Source organism: Neolamprologus brichardi, chromosome 10, assembly GCF_056152115.1.
Source record: "Neolamprologus brichardi isolate AB-2024 chromosome 10, ASM5615211v1, whole genome shotgun sequence".
NCBI classification, from domain to species: Eukaryota; Metazoa; Chordata; class Actinopteri; order Cichliformes; family Cichlidae; genus Neolamprologus; species Neolamprologus brichardi.
The window spans coordinates 24,581,227-24,605,175 of record NC_142113.1 but is presented as its reverse complement, the minus strand read 5'-3'; the positions used below and the strand labels follow the sequence as shown (position 1 = coordinate 24,605,175).

General features: G+C 41.8%; 1 protein-coding gene across 3 annotated transcripts in view; it reads right to left on the bottom strand.

Moving 5' to 3' along the window:
- Window positions 1-23,949, bottom strand: part of tcf7 (transcription factor 7) — a 73,898-nt gene that overhangs the window by 2,552 nt on the left and 47,397 nt on the right. Inside the window, exons 5-12 of one of the 3 annotated variants that reach the window (XM_035905354.2) lie at window positions 16,706-16,793; window positions 11,581-11,670; window positions 10,221-10,340; window positions 9,939-10,101; window positions 8,742-8,849; window positions 7,978-8,025; window positions 5,625-5,673; window positions 3,287-3,359 (exon numbers count right to left, since the gene is read on the bottom strand). In XM_035905354.2, coding sequence (XP_035761247.1) covers window positions 3,287-3,359; window positions 5,625-5,673; window positions 7,978-8,025; window positions 8,742-8,849; window positions 9,939-10,101; window positions 10,221-10,340; window positions 11,581-11,670; window positions 16,706-16,793 — 739 coding nt within the window. The remainder of the gene's footprint in view (window positions 1-3,286; window positions 3,360-5,624; window positions 5,674-7,977; window positions 8,026-8,741; window positions 8,850-9,938; window positions 10,102-10,220; window positions 10,341-11,580; window positions 11,671-16,705; window positions 16,794-23,949) is intronic. The other 2 variants (XM_035905355.2, XM_035905356.2) reach the window with 2 other exon arrangements.

Below are 23,949 nucleotides of genomic sequence, written 5' to 3'. Positions count from 1 at the left end.
CATCTTATCCTTAAAATTGGAAAGGTCTCGTGTTCCCTTCCCATATGAGATGGCTGAGGGATGTCATGACCTACTTGAAGTTAAGAAAGCTTAAATACGCTAGTTGTGTAAGACATGGGCCCTGCTTACATGGGAATGTCCATAACAAATGTCTTTGTATCCAGGTTTGTGATAACCAATTTTTCTTCGTTTATGCTCGTTTGTGTGTGTGTGCTGCTGTTTTAGTTGTTTGTCGTTCTTCTTTTATGCACCCCTATTCTGAAATTGTGTCATTTATATTGAAATGTTGACTGCATTACATTAGAACTGAATCGCAGAGCAGACTGTAAGGGAACTTTCTTCCTTTCAAAAGGGACTTTTCCCTTCCCACTGTCACCAAATGCTTGCTCACGAGGAGTCTGATTGTTAGGGGTTTTTCTCTGTAGTATTGTACGGTCTTTACTCTCTTGAGGCGACTGTTATGTGATTTGGTGCTGTATTAAAAAACAAAATTCAAACAGTACTGTATAAAATCTGATAAAGAGAAGTTTAAAAAAAAGAAAACACAAAAGTCAGACATGATTTTCTTTTTGTTTTTGTATTTTTACTTCTGTTTTCAGTTGAAGTTTTTAATTTAGCTTTAACATAGTGTAGTTTAAAATAGCCCCTTCTATCCGAAAGGCTTGAAAAGCCCTATTGGTCAGTTGAAACGACAGTCCTGTAGCAACACTAATATGATGTCATAGGAATGACAGCAGTACAGCTCTAATCCCAGGTTTGAAAAACTGAGATATAATAAAAAAAAAAAAAAAATAGATAAAGATAAACATCTGATACAATGTTGTGCAGGAAATATCTTTAATTTTGGTCCTTGGCAATAGATAGTTGCAGCTGACCAGGGATGCATATAATTATTAATAGTAGGGAATCTAAATCTTCATATCTTTTCTGAGCATCTTAGATTTAACCCCTGACAAATACTGATCCCTATTAAAATGAAACTAAACCAAAACAAGAAAAGCCGAATAAATCAAATTTAAATGAAAAAATTCAAAATATAATAACTCTCATCTGAATTGTGGACACCGGACCTTTTGTGAAATAAAGCAACTCGTTAAAATCTTTAAAAAGATTTCATTTTTTGAACTCTTCTCGCACCTTTATGCTAAGCTAAACTTGTGAATGTCTGCTTCTATAGTTGATGCAAAGGCTATAAACCTTGTTGATCCTTTCATCCACACAAAATCCTGATAGCTGAAACCAGGGAATACCACTCGACTTTAAAATGAGTTTTAAAAAATCACCCCTGTGATTATATTAATGCTATTAGCATGAATGAATGAACTCCTTTGATTAAAGATTTAACACACAGAGCCTGCGAGTTGACACTTTCACTTAACCTAAGCACCACAAAAGTAGTATTAGAATTGCGTAGCGATTAGTTTGGAGTTTCAGTTTTCTACTTCTTTTTGTTCTGAACCGAACGTATTACATGTGTCTAATAGGCAATCAGCAGTAACCCTGCTGTGCTTTGTGAGGTGTTATACTTAAAAGCAGACTTGTGTACCGCTGAGTGCAGCATCAAAGCAGTTAACAGGATCCCATGATCATTACCAGAATATGATATGAGTCACCGGGTTTAACCGCAAGGAAAGGCGCTAGGCCATATTTAGAGAGGGAGAGAGGCAGGAAGAGTGCAATAGAAAGTGATTTCTAAATGTCAGAGTTCACCATCAAAAGGCGCCCGTTACCACATCGCATGAATGGAGAAAGTTGAAAGCAGATGGGCATGAGAATGCCGTCAAAATGCAAAGCTGCAGGGAGCGCGCTAGTGTGTGTGTGTTTGTGTGGAGCTGTGGTGATAAGGATTTGCTCTAACCACATTCAGCCCCCTTTGTTCTCTCAAAGCGAAACAAACTCACACACACACACACACATTCAGATTTCCATGACGTGATGGTGGGGAAGACGACAGGGTTTCTACAGTGCTGTGGTGGTAGAAACTTTTTCTGCAGAACCACACAGATCCCTGACTCCTGCAGCAAAGCCGTTGGGCTGCCGTGCACCGTGAATCCTGGCGCGTCTCAAACCCGGCCGCGCGAGCTGCTGACGGGCCCGCTTCTGATCATTTATCTTGTGCCGCTGCCATTTGTCAGCTCTCGCTGGGGAGAAACGCATCCGAGAGCGCTGCAGTTTTGAGAATGGATTTAAAAATAAATAAATAAAGAAGACAAATGAGCTGCTCTGGCAGATAAATAAAACAGCCGGTGAAGCCGGCGTACCTGATCTCTAAATAATCCCTGTGCACCCAGTTTCTTTTTACTTTTATAAAACACCAACTGCCTCGGACTAATCCTGTGCTGACAGAGGGAAAAGAGGGAAATTCCCAGCTTGAGTTTAGAAACGTGGCTCCCGACATGTTTTAATGATTCCAATATGGCGACCTTGGAAACAGAACATCTGTTTGAGCTTCTTCACTCAAAGAAATATTATGTGGAAGTTTGACCTTTGACAAACGGTGATGCTATTACAGTTACATAAGGAAGGAATACTGCTCAACCATTTGTCTGTTTGCTATTACTGATTTTAATTATCAATGAGCTGCGTGAATAATACTGTTTTTTTGTTGTTGTTTTTTGAAAGAGAGCATTTTAATGAGTGGTATTCCCCTTTAACCTCTAGCCATTAACTACAGAGGGCCTGCTTATGCAAGGCATAATGCCAGTGGTGCTGAAGAACCCAAACTAACCTCGACGGTGTGGGTGAGACATCACATATATATATTTACAGACTTAAATATAGGGGTGGAGTGACGGGGTGTGAAAACATGTCTCTAAATACATTTTAACTCATGCAACACCTCTAAATCTGCATGTCTTTTACCTGCAAGTAAACACATGACTGAAGCCTAACTAAAGTTAGCATGTTTCGCTGTTTGCTATATATTAACTGCATATGTATGGGTTCTATTTGCAGAGCAGCAGGTTAGTGAGAGATGACATGCAGACCTCAAACACGAGGAGGTAGAGCTCGTCTTGGCAGGCATAATCACAATAGGGGAGGGGGCTTGTCTTCATTCAGCAGTTTACTTGTTGGACAAATGAAAAGGCTGAAAAAAAGGCCTGGAAAACAGAAGAAAAAAACAAGCTTGATGGGATTAATGAGATTGATGCCACCTCCAAGACTGCTCTACCTCCTACGGCATCAGAGAGACGCGATGCGCTTGAGCGGTGTGAGAAGAAAGATGGGGGAGTCGTGAGCGTAGCGTGGTGCTGCGGAGCGAGTGGGGTGGATGGTTGGTACACACCTGCAAGGACCGCACCAGTCCGTTTGTTGGTTGAGGCCGAAGCGAGCCCGGCATTTCTTAGGAGAGCCCGGGTCTGAGCACAATGCGTGGCATGCACAGGAAAAGGGGAGGAGGAAAAGCAGAGGAAGAGGGGAGGAAACAGGTTAGACGACAAAAGACACAGACAAGAAGAAGACGAAGAGAGAAACAAGCTCGTCAGGGCGGCACAAAAGCACCGTTTGTTCGGAAAAAGCCATCGAGTAAAACTGTTAGTAGACGGTTACGGCACAATGCGACATTAACAACCAGCAGATCAACCGCCCAACACAACTTAGTTAAACATGTGGGTCAGTTAACACACAGAGGAAGAAGCAGCCGTGCTGTCACACTGTTAGTACTGGACCTTTCAAGGGTTTTCAGTTTCTAAAACGACGCCCAAATCCAAAAAATATATATTTTCCAGTTTCTGAAACATCTGCTGAAAATACCCTAATGTGCACAAGTCTTGAGCCACCCCTCATTTCTTTATATTTTGTATGTAAAACAGGAAAAACGTGCAGAGATTTACTTAAATGTGCAACCATATTTGAAAATACAGTCTATAAGACACAGTTAATATTTAGTATGATCACCCTTATTCTTCAACACAGCCTGAACTCTGTTAGTCAAGCTTTCTTGAAACAGTCTTCAGGAACAGTTCTCCAGGCTTCCTGAGGAGGTCAGAGCTCTTCTTTGGATGTTTTCTGGCTTCTGTCAAGATGATCCCAAACCGCTTAAATAAAGCTGAGGCCTGGGCTCTGTGGAGGCCAATCCATGACTAATAGTGCTAATAGTGTCTCACTGTGTGTTTTTCTATCCTTGTATGATTTTACTGCATTTGCAGTATGTTTGGGATTATTGCCATGCCCATTGGACAATTTCCAGCTGGTTTTGCGTAGTGCACAGGTGTCGAACTCCAGGCCTCGAGGGCCGGTGTCCTTCAGGTTTTAGATGTGTCCTTGATCCAACACAGCTCATTAAATGGCTAAATTACCTCCTCAACATGTCTTGAAATTCTCCAAAAGGTCTGGTAATGAACTAATCATTTGATTCGGATGTGTTGACCCAGGGTGAGATTTACAACCTTGAGGCCTGAAGTTCGACACCCCTGGCATAGTGGATCAAAATCTGGCGGTTAACTGGACATAGTTCCATTCGGACAAGATCCCGACACCACTGGCTAAAATGTCGCCCCCAACCATGAAGGGTTTCCATTGTGTTTTACAGATGGATTCATCACTCCATAAGACCTGTTCCCACTGATTTTTAATCCAATTCTTGCATAATCTGATATACTTCAGCCCCTTCTCCCTTAAGAATGGCTTCTTGACTGGCATCCTTCCACTGACACCATTTGTGATGAAGCTTTGCGTAATATCTCTGTGTTTGGTGTCTTTGTTAAAACCATTTAACCCTGATTTATCAATCTTTCAAATATAAAAAAGAAACAACAACAACAAAAATCTCTGAAAATGTTCAGGTACAAGTACTGGACTGAAAAGAAAAACACTAAAAGACCTTCAGAAAGCCTGGAGAGCTACTGCTCAAGACCACTTACAAAGAAACGAGGGATGGCTCTGGACCTACACAATACTGTAAGTAAATATACGTTGGTGTTACTGCACGGTAAAATGAAGCATCATGCCAGTTAAGGCAGAGCACTCAGGTCGCTCTAGCACGAGCTGAGGGGAGACCGAGGCTCTTTTATCTGCTGCCGCGCATCATGAAGACGCCGAACATCCACGACCTTCTTTAAAACAATCACAAAAGTGTTACAACCTCTTATCGTCTCACCTTTGATGCCATCGTGCCGATGCTGTAGTAGCTTTTATAGTATTACCACAAGCACTCAAGTGGTTTACTTGGGACGTGGATAACTACCACGTCTGCGTTCTCAAAACCGAACAGGTCAGAGCTGAGAAGCTTGTTATTGTTCATACATGGCGGAGGTGGAAAAGGGAAAATGCTAGTCATGCGATAAGAGTTTTTGATTTCCTTTCTGCCACGATGGCTGACTTTCTTTCTTTCTTTTTTAAACTTGGAACAGCTAAGATCAGCACAAAGTTTTGCACACTGGGATTCAAATGTTTGTAATTGAGGTTACATGGAAAGCAGAGTGGGTGGGTGGTGTGACGTTTGAGACACATCCTGCACACCGAGATGCCGTGCCGCACGCAGCGCCAACGCAAACTCAAGCTCGACTGAATTCTCTGAAATCCAGAAGTCTTGGCACTGGTCATTTTCTGTGCGTGTGGCTTTTAAAAAAAACGTTTAACCATCCGTCAGACGAGAGCAAGGAAATCCATATTTAGAGGTTTACCTGTGTTGGAGTCCTGCTGCTTCTCCCTTTTTCTCCTCTTCTTCTTGCCCTGTTTGAGGAGAAAAAAACAAAACAAAAAAAAAAAGCCAAAGAAATGAAATGAGTCGGACTCTTGACTGCACTGCTGACTACCAGCAGATTTTCCAGTTCATTTGGCTTATCTCAAGCAGGATAAAAGTTACGTGCAAGTGTCTCAGATAACTTTTAATCACAGTGTTCGGCTGGCATTTCTATCAACTGAAATCTGCACAGTAAAGAAGCTGAAGGCCTTAATAGTAAAGGAGGGAAACGTGAATTCAGATTAAAGCCATTGTAAACTCCTAACTGTTTTCATATTCGTGTTCGCATTTGTTCTGTGTCCCCAGGCTGATTGTAATGTGTGACTGTTGAGGTAAACATCAGAGCTGTTCACACAGATCCGGTGATGGTGAAGTGAGGCCTCATATTTGGGTGCGATGAAGGATGTGGGCACAGAAATCTACCGCCTACGCTTCGATGTCTAACCCTCCTCAGCTCGCTGTCAGCATTGTATATGTGGTTACTCCTCTTGCAAGTGCACCATTCTGAAGCTTCTTAGTCTGCGGGCGTATGTGTGTGTGTGTGTGTGTGCATATACTAGCCTATATGTAGTATAGCAGTGTATGTATTTTGTTTTTTTTTTGAGTGGGGGAACTGGAGGAGAAACCCTCCACAGGTGTGTGGGCGATATGTGGAACTTCTCTTCCTGTTTTGCTCGTAGGTCCAGTGGTTTGTTTTTTTTTAACTCAGAAGGAGAACAGAGGGCAGCGAGGACACTTGGTAGTTTGTTTTTACTCATTTATTTATTTTCCAAATGCAAAAGATGATATTTAAAGCTCAGTCCTTCACCTATAAACAGTTTGTGGACTGATCATCAAGTGGCCCTTTCAGGCTCTTTCTTTAAAATCCTGGACTTTGTGATCGATTCAAAAGCATTTTGGAGCGTGTCGTGTCACTAACAATATATCCCAAGAATATTTTTACACTAAAGGAGCATTCATGGCAAAATCTACTTCTTTTCCCTAATTATTTATCCATCTAGACCGCTCTGATTTGAGTTGCGCACTTTTGATGGAACTGCAGACTAATCCACAGTGCAGAAGGAGAACTGCATCTGCCTGTGATGAGAACTTTGTGCTCACGACAGACAGCACGACAGGATGTAAACACTAATGGTGACCCCCTTTTTTAAACTGAGCATCTGCAAGCTGTCTCCAGCTGGCGGATGTAGACAGTGAAAAGAAAATAGTTCCTTTGCGAAAACGGGGTTTTGCTATTTTTGATCCCTGAACACCTGGAAGCAAGTGCAATCTGGGCAACTCAAGCCAAAACAATCTAAACGGGCTCCGGTGGAAAACACATACTTGAGTTTGAGGTGAACTATCCCTTTAAATTCTCCAAACTTGAACCGTATGCCTATCAAAAAGCCACAGAGTGTGGATTATGCTTAATTACAGTGCTTAGAATCGTGACACTTAAGAGCCGTTTAAGAGGTGAAGACAATGTTCAAAGCTGCGTGCATACAGCGACGGCTCCTACACCTGCGATCAGAGTATCAGTATTAAAGCTCTGGTTTACAACACCTTTACAACAGCATGAGGGTAATTTCTGAGTGCAGAAATAACACTCTCCGGGTCGCCTCGCAACCCTTAATTTTGACATATGCGGTCACGAGGGTATCTTCTTGTGCTACTCTGTTATCTGTGTGACATGCAGCGCGAGTTTAGATGTTTCAAACATGTTAGAAACCACAGTCCAGATAAAGTGTTACCAAGTTCCCACGCCTGCCTGCCTGCCTGCAGAGTTCAGCTCGGTAACCAATCACATGTAGAGAAGCAAGAGAGTGCAGGCACAGCAAAACATAACCAGGGCTGTCTTTCTTTCAGAACATCCACAACCTCCTTTACAGACGTCTTGCTGTGTTGCTACAAAAATGAAGGTGCTGTGTTTTGAAGCTGTATATTAAGGCAGTGAGGCCAGCCATGCAGCCCTGCTCTCTGTTAGTCGAGCAAACGGGCTGATTTATACCTCTGTGTGATTTAGTGTTTCAAAAGGTTAACATACTTGCAGGCGTAGCTGCTGCAAAAGCTTAGGCCATATCCAAAACTGACCAATCACATCGGCTCGTGTGGCTGCCGCCGCCTGCGTGCGTGCTGTCTGGGAGGCTGACATGGGTGAGTCACTCAGATTTTTTGTTTTGGTTTGTTTTTTTGGAAGGTGCATGCAAACTTTGCAACAGGAATACCCACAACCCCTTTCATGCAAATCCTCACATTAGTTTTTTTTTCTTCCCCCCACCACAGAGGTATAAATCCACCATAAGACGTGTCCCTACCCAATCAGCTTTATTCTTTTCCCCTGCGACCCCGCTAAGGCCCGCCTCCTGCAAGAGTTCAACAGCAAACTGAGAAGTCAAAGGCACACAGCAGGCCAGAAACTAGAATGCATGCACCACATAAGTTTATTCGTTGTATTTAAGAACACTGGCATTGAGAGTGTCAGAAACAACAGATTTCATGAGACTGATCCTGTTCTTGCTTTCACTTGCACAGAAATCACACCAGAGAGCAGGTTCTGATTAAATGGTTTTCTCCTTACAGAAAACAAAGCGTGAATAGCTTCTGCTGATTCCTGGCTTTTATTTTAATGCATCTGGAAGCTCAGATTGGTATAAATCAATGACCCAAGAATCCAGGGGGAGGATTTTATTTCAGAAAGTACCATTTGCATCACTAGAACTGCAGTTTTAGATGGTTTTTTTAGGGGGTGGGGACATTTTTTTTTCTTCCAATTTTCTTTTTTGTGTGTAATTCAGCACAGTTTTCAGTGCATTTTTAGAGCTCGCCACAAGAAATCACTGTTTTCCGTAAACTGCGGTAAACCAGTAACAATGGAAAATGATGTTCACTGCAGATACTGCAACATTCCCTGCCTTGCACACCTTTATTTTTCCATTTTAAAAAGTGGGAGAGCTTTTGCATATCCCTGCTTTTGTTTTCAGACGGCTCAGGAAATTAGTCATATCGGCTTGTTTTTCTTCTCACTCTGAATAGGCTCATGAACACAGGGGAGGGAGGAATAAGAAGAACATGTTCTTACGTAGTTGTCCCTAGCAGACCACGTTGGGTAGAGCTGCATGTGCAGTTGTCTTTCCTTTCTGGCCAACTCGTAGTACTTGGCCTGTTCCTCCCGGGTCAGTGCGTGCCACTGGAAACACACACAACAAAAGGAAGGTCAGTATTTTCACAGACGTGCCTTTATACAGTTTTTGGGTTTTGGGCAATAAAGTCTTTGATAATGGCTTTGAACTGATCTGATCATTAAACTCTCTTTCTATTGAGAATATACAAAAAAGTGAAAATAGTGCAAAAAGAGAAAATTAAATGTTATTTTTCTGTGTGGAATATGTGCTCATTTTTCACTATAAATGAATTATAATGGAGATTTTTATGACAACAGGACGTTTTTCTCTTTCTACGGCACAGATGAGCTGGATGTTGTTTTTAAAGGTTTCTTCGTCGCGTGTCAATTTGCATTTGCTGCCGTCGGTGGTTTCCTGAAGTGTTCCTGAGCCTTTACTGTGATAACAATCGCAGAATCATTTCTGTTTTTAATGCAGCGCAGCCCGAGGGCCCAGGCTCAGTTTTCCAGGCCTGTTCTCAAATCCTTTGACTCTCCTAATGATGTTATGTACCGTAGACACAGTTTTACATTTAGGAGGGTAATTCTTAAACCTTGTTAACTACTGGCCATTGAAGTCTTTAATACAATGATAAACCTCTCTCCATTTTTCCAAAAGAAAGGCAGTGCATCTCTTTATAACATAATCAAGTAAGGATTTGGAGGATACAGTGGTTTGAAATGTCGTCTCACAGGAGGACACTTCCTGGTTCGAACCCTCTGTGTGGAGTTTGCATGCTCTCCCTGTGCCTGAGTGGGTACTCCAGGTTCAATAGACTGTAACTCCTCTTACTTTTTTGCACTACTGCATGAGAATAAGGGGCAGATGTGGCTGAGGAAAAACGAGTCATCTACTAATCGGAAGGTCAATGGTACGATTCCCAGCACCCATGAGGACTGGTGTGTGTGTGTAGTGGTAGAAAGTGCTGTGAGTGTGCAGGTAAAGTAGAGAAGTGCTAGATAAGTACCAGTCTGGTAAGTGAGGGAAACAGAGTTCACATTACCTCTCATGTTCCTCATGTGTGAAATTACTGACTGACCTGGAAACAGGATTAGTCTGCTTTTCAATGTGTGTGCCTGTGTTCGTGTGTGTGTGTGTGTGTGTGTGTCCCTCACCCTTCGTCCCAGGATCTGATTGATGGCTGCGCTCTCTTTTAATGTGCACTCGGCGATGACCTTTGCCCTCATCTCCTTCATGTAAAGCATGAAGGCGTTCAAAGGTTTCTTGATGACCGGCTTCTTGGGCTCCTTCTCCCGCTTGGGCTCCACCTGTGGCTTCCTGATGAAGACGTGGGGTGAAGGAATGAGGCTGTGAGAACTTTATAGTTTCTTACACTTTGACAAAGGGTGGAGCCATGAATATAAATGTACCTAAAACGGAGCGAGGGGTATACTTACACGTACATGCTCCTGTCATACTGCTCGTGCTCCTGTTTGCCTGTAGGGGGCACTATGGCTGGATGGGGGATCCCTGTAGGATGCATGCCCGATGGGCCGAGCATCAGCGAGTGAGAAAACCTGGTGCAGGGTAAAAAGAAGAAAAAAAAAGCAGAGGAAAGGGGGTTGGGGGATAAGACAGAGAAAGGGGGGGAGTGACAAAAAAGGTGAGTTCATAGAGATGCACTGAGGATAGGAGGCGGCAGGGCGGTAAGCATCAAAGCAGGAGCGACAGTTTTATGTAAGCAGTGAGCCTGAAAGCATGGAAAGTCCACTGGGCTTCATATCAGTGTTGTTTGTGTTTCATCTTGCGTCTACAGCTGAGTAAATGCAATACAGAACACGGGACAAATGTGACTGCAGTGTGACAAAGAAGCTCTTTAAAGTTTATTTTTGTGTAAGAGTGATGCCATCATTTATCACCACTAGAGGGCGACCAAACATTACTGAGAGAGAGAGAGGGGAAGTGGGCGCTGAGGGGAAAACGCTTCTTCGTGTGTCACACACCTTGACTCGTAGGGAGTAAAAATGCATTCCACCAATCATGATGTGATCTAGCTTTGTATTTCCCTCATATTTTCCTACCTGTTTGCAGGTTAGTTGTGCGATATCTATCAGTAATTTGTCCCTAATTGTTCCATTTTGGGTTGTTAAACACTGTGCCTCTTGTCAACAGACCAGAGTCACTGGCAACAGGCTATGAGGATTCTTCACCTATTTTAGGCAACTAACACAAAGAGAAAGCATCTGTGTGTTGCAAGCAGAGATCTTTAAGGGTTCGCAAATTTGACAACACAAAAACCCTCTTAAACTCACAGTGGGTTCACACTTAATTTTCCCGTGCGTGTGCTTGCAAACATGAAAAGCATCTGCAATGACGACTAAAACAACTCTCTTTTTTTAAAAAACATTGAAGTTTTTACAGCGAGATAAAGACAAGACACAATTACAACCAGAACAAAGCTTAAGGGCAGCGAAAAGAAAAAATAAAGCAGCTGTCCTAATGGTTGTTTCTATTTCTCTGTGTGTGTGTGATATTTCATATTCTGCAGCAGCGATTAGCTTGGCTTGACTCAGCTTGTTTTTGGCAAAACACTGAACTGGTCCTGTTTACAGCACACTGGCTCCAATAGAACATTTTACAGAAGCTGTCCAAAGAAATCGGCCCGAACGTGAGTTTGCCACGGTGAATGGAAAACGCCTGCTGAGACGTTTGAGATGTGCTATAAACAGGAGTTGGTGATGCAGAGCGTTGCCCTTTTATTCCCCCCAACCCCAACTCGGATCGGGTTGGCTCAAGCTGGCCAGTCGGCTACGGTACCTGGAGTAGGACGATGCGCTGGGGAGATTGGAGGGGTAGGGCTGCCTGAATCCACATGGGGACAGGGCAGGATAGACAGGCTGGCTCTGCCTGCCACAGCACAGCAGAGGGAAGAGACGGGAGCAGAAGATTTTAATTTAACAGGTAAAAGTTTTTTTGTCGTTGCCCTTAATGGTTAAATTAAGGAATTAGGTGGAAACAGATTCATTAAGGTCACCTAATGGAATGCTTCCAGAACCATTATTCCACTGGATAATCTTCCAAATTCCCAGCAAACTTCCTTACCCCTGAAATTTGCTGTCATTCCTGTGCCTTTCCCATCCTTTAACATCAATATAAGTTGTCTCTTAATCTGGTGGAAAGTTTTGCAGAGATGCTTTCAAACACTCATTCAGCTTTTCTTTTATTGTTCTGTGCGTGCTCAGGCATACATTTCTTCAAGTCACCCATGTACATTTCATACCGCATTGCATTTGAATACGCAAACAAAACAGAATTAAACCCAAATAAAATAAACTTCAGGACTTGTGTGTTATTTGATGGTTCTAACATAAAGTTAATTCGCAATCCTTAACGCCCGTCGTGATGCTGTGATGCACCCCCTGGAAAGCCTGGATCAGCACTGTTGACAGCTGTGCGTCAATACTTGACTTACTGGGAGCACAAACAAATACTCACACCGTGGGAGGTCGCGGGTGGGGAGCGGGTGTAGGGAAAAGCCTTTGATATGTAGAAACCCCCCCCCCAAAAAAAAAAAAAAAAAAAACTACCTCCAGAGAGCAAATGCAACCATCCTCCCCTTCGACTGACTCATCCTGGTGTTTGTGAATGTCAGCACACGCACGCTTGCTCCAGTCCACATCTACCATTTACACCACCTTTGCAATCATCATCATTATCATCACACTCTGCTATCTCCTTTTAATCTCTTCCTCTTTGTTTCAGCTGTATCTGTTCTCCAGAGGTTGTTTACATTCAGAAAAGCCCGGCAGCAGAAACCCTAAACTGGGACGAGATCCGGAGATTAGTGGCCTCAGCTCCGGCTGTAACCCTGTTTCAGCTGAGGCCACGCTACGACACAGTTTAGACAAAAGCGGTTCAAACTAAATGGCCCATCCACTTTTCTTTCTTTTTTCCTTCATATCGCTGAATCTAATGAGTCGAACAGCCCACTAGTCAGTCCAATCCTCTTTAATCCATAGCCATTAAAATAAATTAAGTTCCCATGTTATGCATTTAGGGTTCCCCCCCACTTTGTTTTGTGTGCTCTGCAAAGTTTGGAGGCCACAGAAAGCACTGCTGCTGCGCCACCCGAAGCTCCTTGTTTGTAGTCCGGGCTTTTCTCGTGACTTATTTACATCACTATGTAACAAGCTCGGATAGTTCACACCTAGCCCTAACAGCTCCTTCAACATGCTGGCAGTCAAAACAATGAGCAGCTGCCTCCCAACCTGCACCTGAAAACCCAGGAACAAGCACGTGACTTTTATTTTTGATTGCATTGTCCTTGCAACCACAGAGGAAAAAAAAGCTCAACTGCTTGTTAGGAATCATCTGACTGTAAACCTGTTAAAAACTTGAGGCATACTCAAGTTAATACCCATTTCTACAGTTTGATAGAAATTGATCTGGAGCTGCTGCAAAATGCACTCAGTTATTCCTTTGCCCACTCACCACCTCTCCATTAACTTTAATAAAATCCGGCTTAGTAGTTTTTTTTAATGCGATCTCGCTGACAGCTACTTGGTCTCCGCCTTGGTGGAGGAATAAATGGTCACAATGGGGTTGGTTTTGGAAACAATGTCAATGCATGAAACCAATGTGTGACGTATTAACCTCTGCAGGGGGCCGGGGGGTTGTTAGCCTACAGCTCTTAAAGGGCTGAGTCTACACTTGAAGAGCTATGGTATGCAACTAATACACTCACTTTTGCCAGGTCAGCTGACCAGCCAGTGCACACTAGGCTTTTAAAAAGGGAAGCGTTAAAGAACCAAGATCTAAAACAGTGTTTCAAGCGGGCACAGTTTTTTTTTCCATGTTTTTTCTTCAACATTAAAGCATCTAAACCCATTTTAGTAGACTCCCAAGATTCAATCTTGAAGTTTTAAATGAATACAATATTAATCTAATTGCCCACTCCTCATACGAGCCTTCATTTGTCCCTACAACAAGAGAGTTTGATGCTTTATCTCCAAAAGAAACCGCAACTGCTCTGATGCCAAGCCCCTTAAAAAGACTTCAGGTGCTTTCTTAAAGGGTCGGTAAGTACAGTATAATTGTTTTGGATTACATTCAATCATCAACCAGACCTCCATACTTGTAATTTAAGCTGCTCATTGATAGAAAATAAGGCTATTAGTCATGTTCTTCATATTCTTTTATTTGTTATTTTTTTGTTCTCTGATAACAGCTTACGATTTTGATTTTAAATGTCTGCATCGCTTAAAACAAGACTCTTTGGTCAGCAGGAGGTAAAAGATTTTATAATTCCTGATGTAATGGATTTAACCAGCCAGCAGGCTAAAGGGACGGTTGGAGGTGGTCGTGGAGGGACGGACTTAAAGAAAAAAAGAGAGAAAGAACAGAAAACAACAGTTTGACATTTAACTGCTCATTCTCCATGTTATCCCCGCCTCCTCCTTCCACAAAGAAGCACACTATAAGGGGCCAAAACAAAGCAGATAATCTGGGTTAAAGGAGATTAACTGTTAGTAATACTTGTGAAAGTCCATGATGAAGAGCTCTTGTCTGAAAAAGATAAAACCCCCGGAAATCACAGACTTGAGAAACGTCTAGGGACATGCAGCTCGTCCTACAGAAGCACAAAAAAAAAAGAAAAAAAAGAAAACACAAAGAAAAAAAATAAACACACACACATGTAAGCTAATGCCCACAAAAACTTTTTAAGCTTTCATCCCAAATCTCCATGACATTTGATGTAAGCCTTTAACTATTCTAAGAGGGGATTTGTCCAGGCACAGATGCTGTAGGTTGGAATAAATGGATTTGTGTTGATCCATAAATCAATGGGAAGTTTGACATTATAAGTTCACAATCAACCAGCATGACATTGGAGGCTCACAATCAGCTCTGAATGGATGGAAACCTGGATGACTGAATATGGAACAGATGTGCCCGTTTTAGGTGTCCAGCGTAGCTTTCTGCATCGCCGCTGTTTGCGCTCCGAGCCCATGAGAAACAGACTTAAGGAATTCTATCACTAAAAACACAGTGCAGTGGCTACAACTCCAAAACCAACATTTTCTTCATTGTTTGGAAATCTTTGAACCCACCCGATTGTGATGTTTGCAGCCACCAGGATATCTTTAAAGACGTGTTTCATAGAAACATCCTTCAGTTTAAAGACCACAAAACGCTTCTTTATATATAGAGAAAATGTGCCGCAGAGGACTTTCTTGAGGCCAATCACCATTACTTTGATTGACATTTCATTTAAAATTTGCAGCTGTCGACACTCATTATGTTTTAACCAGAGGCCACGGGTCGAAGCCCTCAACAAACAGGATCAAAGGCTGTGGCTTCCATGACAACGGGTTATCTGAGCTGACACCAGATGAACCTGTGATGTGTGCACATCGGCATAGGTCAATGAAATGATAACAGTGTTTGGGAAAAAACGAGGATAACAGTTTGGAGGCCACTGCGGCTCCTTTAATCAGGCTGAAAGAGGAACATTGGTGGGGTTAAGGGTTAGTTACAAGTTTATGATGGGAAACCTGGCCCAGAAGAACACCACTGATTGGATTAAGAAGCATAAACTATAAAGACGACATTCACATATCTTTGATATTTCTGACCAACATTTTAAAACACAAAAGATATGCAGTTTACTATGATTACTATGCTGGAGCAAAGTATAGTGTAGCTTTAATTTGTGGCTTCAACTAATAATTCTTTTCGATATTTCTCTTTGACAATTTTAGTCTATAGCAGGCTGCCAAACATAAGGCCCAGGGTCTAGAATCGGCCTGCCAAAGACTCTAATTTGGCCCACTGGATGGCTTTGGAAAATGCAACATTTTGTTTATATATTTAACTGCATTTTTATTAGTTGTATGGCTTCTTCATAGCTATTTATTCTTCACAGAAGAAAATAAGTAATAGATAAACAAATAACTACCAGAAAGAAGAAAAAAAGAAAAAAGAAATTCTTTCAGTAATTTCTGTAATTTTACACATGCAATTCTTACAATTGAAACCCAAAGCCACATGTCTTTATCCTGTAGAAAAACTGAGCTGTACTGTTGAAACTGAACTTCTTTTTCTTATACTAAAATATGTCAGGGATTAAATGTGGAGTTAAACTTCTTTACACTGACAGAAAGATGAGTTTCACTGGTCAGTCCCACTTATGAGTAAAGTGGGACCCAATGTAAAATGGGTTTGACACACATATAGGTTTATAGGATGCTGGAAAATACTGAAAAAGTCCATCAGACATCACCAAAGCATAGAAAACATGAAAAAAACCCAATGCCCTACCCAGAGGGTAGGGCATTGTTTTGTCCCACTTTTAGTTAGGAATGACACTAAAGTCCTGTGCAGACAGCCAGACATGCAGTTCTTTTCCAGTGCAGGGCTTCAACATCTGGTCACTTTTCCATAATAGCCACAGCAGCAATTTTACCAAGTCAGACCTGGTAACGTTTACAGAACATAACACAAGTCTGAGCTGAACGCAGTCGCATTAGCAGACAGGCACGCACAAGATTACATCTGTAAATCTCTATCATGTGTCCCTGAATTGCCAAGCTCGCTATAAAACACGACTGTTTGGAAGAGGGACGCAAATATCGATAACACGCACACCATGACTTTACATCTTAAATCAGCTGCAGCGAGATGAGGACTTTTCTCAATTACTATTTCTTGCATTTTCACTATTTCCCCATCCATAAGAGAAATCTCAAGAGTGTGACTGTCTCATAGCACTGAAGCACAAGTACAACAAATGGTCTGAATACCAAGGAGAGACAGAGAGAAAGTCTGTGCTGTGTCTGAACTTTGATGTGAGCACCTGAATGACATCCCTTTAACAGACCGGTGAAGGTTGCAAAGGTACGTATCGCCCATCTGATTTAAGAAAGGGGCTAATTTGACTCACCAACTCATCGAGGGAGTGATCTGGCTGACGCCACCAGGAGGGAGGGAGTAATATCCTGAGAGGTCCTGGGACTGATGCCTGTGAACGCCTGGAGGACACACAGACACACACACATTAACATCATTGTAATCAGGGTTTTCTCAGTGTTTGAACATCCCCAGCCCACAGGTCTGATGGGTTTAGCAGTGTAAGCAGCATAGGAACCTGGCATTAAACACGTTAACACACTGACTCACGTATTCTCGGTCACTGTGGCATACTCTGTCTTTCTGTGTGTGTGTGTTTGTGTCTTCCACTAGAAACCAATGATGCCAGTCGGTTTCACTGGTTTATTCCACACAAGTCGGGGTCTGTCGTAAAAGCGGCCACATTTTAAAAACCCACAACGACACGGGCAGACGCACACCCAGACGAGCATCCAAACAAACACTCTTTGTCTCTACTTTTAGCAGAAATGTTTTCGAACAAAAGAAACACAGACTGCTTGACTCTGTGCCCTCACACAGAAAATATCCCGTCTCTCTCTTTCTCTCTCTCTCTTTGTGCCCTTCAAAGGAAGTCATTTGTCAACAGGCAGCACCTAGCACTTAGCGCGGCCCGGCTGCTAACCTGTGTTTGCAGCAGAGGAATGCTCTAGATGACTGTAATTTGGCCGCGGCTCCGGGCCTGTTTCGGGACCCCGAGCCGCTATAAATCTGGATGACAGGAACGAGACTGAGTCAGTCGACCTGTCTCACCACTCAACCCTTCCTCCCATTCCTCTGTCTGTCCCACCACGCCCTTCCTCCCTTCTCCTCTTGTCCCTCATCCCTCCCCTGGTGCCCTCCACCCTCCCACTGTCCGGGTTCCTCTTATTGCTTGTCTCTGCCCTGCTTCTCACCCCATCTTGACCCTTTTGCCTCTCTGTTTCCCATCCCTCGCGTCTCTCCCTCTTTCATTAAAGACCCCTTTCATCCTTTTTTCCTCGTCATTACACCTTCATTCCTTGTCATCCTCCCCTCCCCTGCACACCTTTCGAGTATTTAATGGCGACGTTTTCAAGTTGCAAGCCTTCATCGGTCTCTCTCTGTTCTTGCTTCTTTTTAAAATAATGTCATTCACAGCTTGTGTGAACAAACTTCACCTTGCGTGCACGATGAAGTGTAAGTAAGCAGTTGAGTATTTAGTTAAACTAGTTAAGCTTCACTCACAGAGAATATCTAAAAATGCTGCAGCGAGTGCTTGACTCAAACTGGTTTGCAGCAGTACAGTAATGATTAGCTGACCAGCCAAAGTAGCCACAGAGCGCGCTCAGTACGCCGCTTTGTATGTATATCAAGAAGAAGAAGGGACTTTTTGAGCTTTTGCAGCCACTTCCCTTCAGAGATTGTTCAACATATAGAAGTTTTTGATGAGGGGTAAATTCCATTTATTGGAAACATCAGGCTTACATTCAGAGTGTGCTCGTACTGACGAAAAACTGCTGCGCCACAATAACAGTCGCGCAACCAAAGGCAGCAAAACAAGGGTCGGGGGGTGGGGGGGGGGGGGGGGGGGGGGTGGAAGGGGGGAATTTTTGTTGCGTGGCAAAGTGCTGTATCATTTTGCAACAATTTGTGTCATCCGAGACAACAAGTACAAGTAGATTTTGGGTGCCACTTACGTGTTACTCTTCTTTTTTTTCTGTTTTTCTACCTTTAATACAATTTTTTTTACTCTCTTTTTCTTATGCTTTATAGTTTTTACACTGTTCCACTACATGAAACTACATGAATTTTACTGTATCACATTCAGATTTGATGTACTTAAAGATAATATTAATATATATTTTAGTTAAATAACTTATTTTTACTTTTACTCTCTCTCTCTCTTTTTTTTTTACTGTAGCTTATGTTCTTTTTACCTTACTGAGATATTTGTTTAGTCATCATTATTTGAAGTTTGGAAGCATTCACTTATGTACAGTTCTCCTGAAATCTTGCCACAGCATTTCAATCAGGCTGAGGTCTGGACTTTGACTGGGCCGTTGCAACACCTCCATTCCTTGGGATTACTGTCCTGTTGAATGATCGAGTTTTGGCCCAGTTCTAGCTGTCAGACAGACGGCCTCACATTTGACTCTACAGAGGAGTGCATCGTCGATTCAACCTAAGCCATGCTGCCATGTTCTTTTTTCTGGCAACACATCCAAACAAGCCATACTTATTCAGTCTTCTTCTAATTGTACGGTCATGAACTTTAACATTTAACAGCCTCTAGAGTCTGAAACGTAGCTCTTGAGTTTCTACAGTTTTTCTGAGCATTGCACAGTCTTGTGACATTTCTGCAGAGGAGCAAACTACCAAAACCGCTGTTACAGAGATGCTGACACTGGGTCACGATTAATGATTGATGAAATGGATTTGATTAGCAGTGCCTGGCTGCTACGTACCCCCTAAATCCTATGGAAATAGTAAGCACGCACTTTCTTTTTTCCACTTTAATATTTTGTTGTAGTTTGTGTTGAAAGGTTTGGCTGCTATAAACATATGAATTACATGATAAATGAAGTATGTGCTATCTTAACAAGGGTATAAAGTTACAAAGTGGCATTTTTTCCCATACACACTCATAGGTGAGTCATTGCGACTACTTTAGATGTAACTGAAACCCTGCGAGATTAAGAAATGTGTCAGAAATGTCTGCTGCTGTGCTAAAAAGGTGAAGGTACGGTACACATCTGCATACATAAAAACGCTGAAACAGAAGTTAAGCATGAAAAAAACTCCTACAGGTACTTGTATGTATGTTAAACTGCTAGACAACTGAGAACACCATCACACTGTGTTTTATTTTCAACTGCAGCATGAAAGCCTTTTCATATCTCTACCATTTCCTCTCTGAGGCAACAGCGACTGAGGCTCATGGGTATTGTAGTGTTTTGTAGGCATCTGCCATGCCAAACTGACATTTCTCAGAAGTAGTGGCTGAAATAATTACATCTGGTGGCCACAAATGAAATTATCCAGGACTCCACACGCACACACCTTGGAGCATGCAGCTTGCAGCACCATGTTAAAAAACATTTGCTGCCTCAGAAGAACAATTGCAAAGCCTCACCAGCATCACCCACATGGGCCATTTTGTCCCTTTGTTAGTGACAATCTGAATGTGCCCTCATGTGAGTTTCACTATCAACACGGTTAACTTAAAGATGCTTAATCTGATGAGAGTGTCAAGTTAACCCCTTCGAGCGCAAATGTTCTGAAAACACGTGATCGGCAGTAATAACAACAGCAGATGCTAATACTTCTTGTGATATTGAAACTTAACATCCTTTTTCGAAATTACCCATTTTCCCTAAAATGACTGTATGGCAAACATCAAAGTCGAAATCCTACATGCGAACTGCACACAAGTTTTTATTTTAGCAGTTAATCTTCACACCTTAATGCGAAGGAAACTTGATCATGGTTTCTGTAAGTCACCTTTTTGCCCTTGCTATCAGTTTGTCTGCTGTTGGGAAACCTGAAGGGGAAAATTAGCAGCAGTAATGGGGCAGTTTTCTTTGGAATGCCCCTTTCAGCGCGGCCGTCTAATAACAACTACAGCAACTATCTCACGGTCTCCATGTTGGCGTCTCGGGAAACACTTCAAAGAGGAACCGTTTGAGTCAAAGTGGCTGCGTGTGAGCTCAGTATTAGAACGTGTGCATGTTAAACTGAGAGTCGAGAAGCTGAAAATAGTATTCCTGCACTGATAATGTGCCGCGGTGGTTATAACCACTGAGAGTGAAAGCGATGCAGCATCTGAGCCATTAAATGACTTGACAATGAGCCAGTGTGGTGTACATAAAAGAGCCCAAAGACCAGAAGAAACTGTGCAGAGTTTTGTTACAGTAAGGGCAGTAATAAGTGCTGACAAATTTTACACAAGTACTGGAACTGTTTCTTTCTTTCCTTTTTTTTTAAGTGCAAACATCAAAAGCTGCAGTAATAGTAAAAGTCAGTTTTTTACAGTGTAAAACTACAGATTGTCGAATATGACTCTTATTTTTTTTCTTATTATTCATCGTCGATACACAGTTTCTCCTTTTAAGCAGGGTGACTCACACTCTCGCTTCCAATTCAAAAAAATGTAACAGCTAGCACAAACAGGCTCCGATGACCCAATTTAAAATACTTTAACGCTTTGCATTTTTACCCCAATTTAACATTATTTTTTTAACTCTTGCACTCATTCACCTTTACACTCTTTTCACTTCGTCTCTCTTGCACAGTGACTCGTTTCTTTTCAAAATAATGCGATCGCTTAATGAAGAAAAGCACTACAAATAGTTAATAGCCAGCACTTTAAACTGATGTGACTGTAATATAATTAAATTTACTTGCATTAATATAGGCATTTTAATCCCACATTCATGCAGCACTTTATTCTAAACACTTCAATAATGTCATCTACCTCACATCCACAGCCAGTTTAATCACCTGTTACCCTGCATGTAATGTTGGGCTGTGGGAAGAAACCCAGGCAGGCACAGGGTGAACATGTAAGCTCCACATGGGATTCAGCCAGGATTCAAACCAGGAACCTTCTTGATCTGAGATGTTTATGTCTCAATTACTCCGGTAAGCTTGGAACTATAATCACTATTTAAAAAATACGATTAAATAAATTTGTGTTAACAACTATTCATTTGTTGCAAATAAACATAAATAAATAAAAAGTTGATTTCCAGCCTCATCAGCTATTTCACTTTTGGCACTCCAGAAGTAATCAAAGCTTGCTATATGACAACAGATTGTCTCACACACGCACTCCCCTTCCGATTTACAGTATTACATACAATAGCATACAGTAAGTGTTAATCACATGGCAGGGTGATGGTAAGCAGGCATGTTTCACTTCTCTGTATTTTATAATCTATTGTCTGGGCAAATATTGTCTTCCTTTTCCCCCCCACTTGAGAAACATTTCCAGGTTCAGTCCTACAGTATCACGGTCTGAACTAGAAATTGTTGTTCGTGTCTTTATGTCATCATCTCGTTTTTACTGTAATTCCTTGTTCACTTGTCTCAATAAAACCTCGAGTCGAATTTGAACCTTACGTACTCTCATTTAACACTGTTGCTAATTCAGCTGCTTCAGATTCTGGTTTTTACCTCCCTGCATCCACAGCAGGTCCCTAGACTACTAGAGACTCTGTACGTCGCTCCCACTCAGCTTGAGATCTGTGGACTCAAAAGTCATCTTTTTAAACTTGCCCTTCGTAACTTTTTGTCCTTATTATTCATTTACTTTTTTGACCATTTTTGTCGTTTAGCACTTTGTGATATTTGTCTTCAAACGTGCTATAAATACAATTTTTACTTACAAGCAGTCATATCTGAAGCGAGATGTTGCCCAATCTAAAGGGAATGTTCCACTTTTGAATCACACGCGGTGTTACGCTTGACTGGAGAAATGACTGAATTTACTAAGCCGACCAGCTGGGTCACACTATGTCAAACACAACCCGGCAGAAAGGTCACTGCAGCGTTCGAATCTCCTGGATTTACTGACAGTCAAATTTCCTGCTTTCCTTTCCAGGTTGTAAAACACTTTCACCTGTATTTTTGAGCTTGGAAGGTGCTACACGAATGATGGATTATTGGTAAGACATTGAAGCTTAAACAGGCTTAACGTGAATTAGACGTATAAAAGTTGGAAGTTCCAGGCCTTTTTTCTAAATGTGAAAATTAGTTAAAGTCCATGATTTTTGCTTTTTAAAAAAGCCTTTTCATTATGATTGTTTCATCTGTCAGACAAATAAATGTGTTAGATAATTACAAGACTGTTTAAAGTTTATCACTTTGGGTGGCAAAAAAACAGGAGTAAAACACAGTGTTGTTAACAAGCTCTTTGGTTATCCTTCCATTCCTGTCATTGCCACTGCAGCTTCTAATTTTAAGTCTCTCTGTGACGTAAAGTGGGGCTTAGGTATGACAGTGTCTGTGACTGTGCAGCACCTAAATTTAAACCTAGGATTAACGAAGATCTTTCTGTCACTGAAATTTCTCTAAATACTTCATAAATATTCACTGGGTTGGAGTTTTACAGTGGAGGAAATGTTTACTTGATCCTCTGCTGAATATCCAAGTTTGTTCACTTCCGAAAAACTGTTTTACGATAGTTTCATTTTAATGGAGACAGACGGAATATTAACCAAAACACATCACAAAAATGTTATAAATTGATTTGCATGTCATTGAGTGAAATAAGTGTTTGAAACAAACATAACATGGTGGAGAAAACCATTGTTGGAACCACAACGGTAAAACATTTCTTTTAGTTGGTCACCGGGTTTGTACACATGTCAGGGACAGATGTCTGGAGGACAGATGTCTGGAGAATGGGTAGGCCACTTCTTTGTTGCCTTAACGATATGTTTGGGTCATTATCATGCTGGAAGACCGATCCATGACCCAACTCCAGAATTCTGGCTAAGGGAAGGAGATTTTACAGTACCTGGCACATTAATTGGCCCCTAAATCCAGTGAAGTCATTCTGTACCCTTAGCAGGAAAAATCATAATGATTCCACTTCCATGCTTGACTGTGCTGATGATGTTCTGTGGGTCATACTCAGCATTTCTCTCCTTCCAAACATCTTGATTTTGAGGTCTACTTTGGTCTTCTGTCCCAATCAGCTGAGGGTCGGGGCAGATGGCCAGTTTCTCGTAGGGCTGTTCGATATAACGATATATATCGGATGACGATATAAAAACGTCTATCGTTTCATTTTACGCTATCGTTTGTTTTGTGGTGTCGCAAAATAAACTGTTTACGGCAATATTTTTTCATCATTTTGATGGTCACTGTAGTGGCTATATTAATTTCTTAAAGTTCTCTCTTTCTCTTATATTTAATATAACCACTACGGATGGACAAGCGCCTGTTTTTATGTGTTGTGGTTAGCAACAACGACGGTAGCAGCATTGCGTGTCCGCTTGTTTATGTTCCACATAAACCTTTCACAATAAAGGTCAAGATTCTGTTGAGACTTTTCAAAATAAACTGAATCACGTGAAAGAGCAGATTATTTGCGGATGAGAATTAAAAAAGAGCCATCAGGTGCTAAAAAATAAACCTTAGACTCAAACGTTAGAACAGGCTTTTCCCCGCAGCACGCCGTGTAATAAATACTCACAAAGAAAACGGCGGCCTTTACAACTTATGTCTAAAAATGTATAGTTTCATGCATCAGTTAAAACACTCGACTCCAGGTACATGACGCGCAGCTGGAAA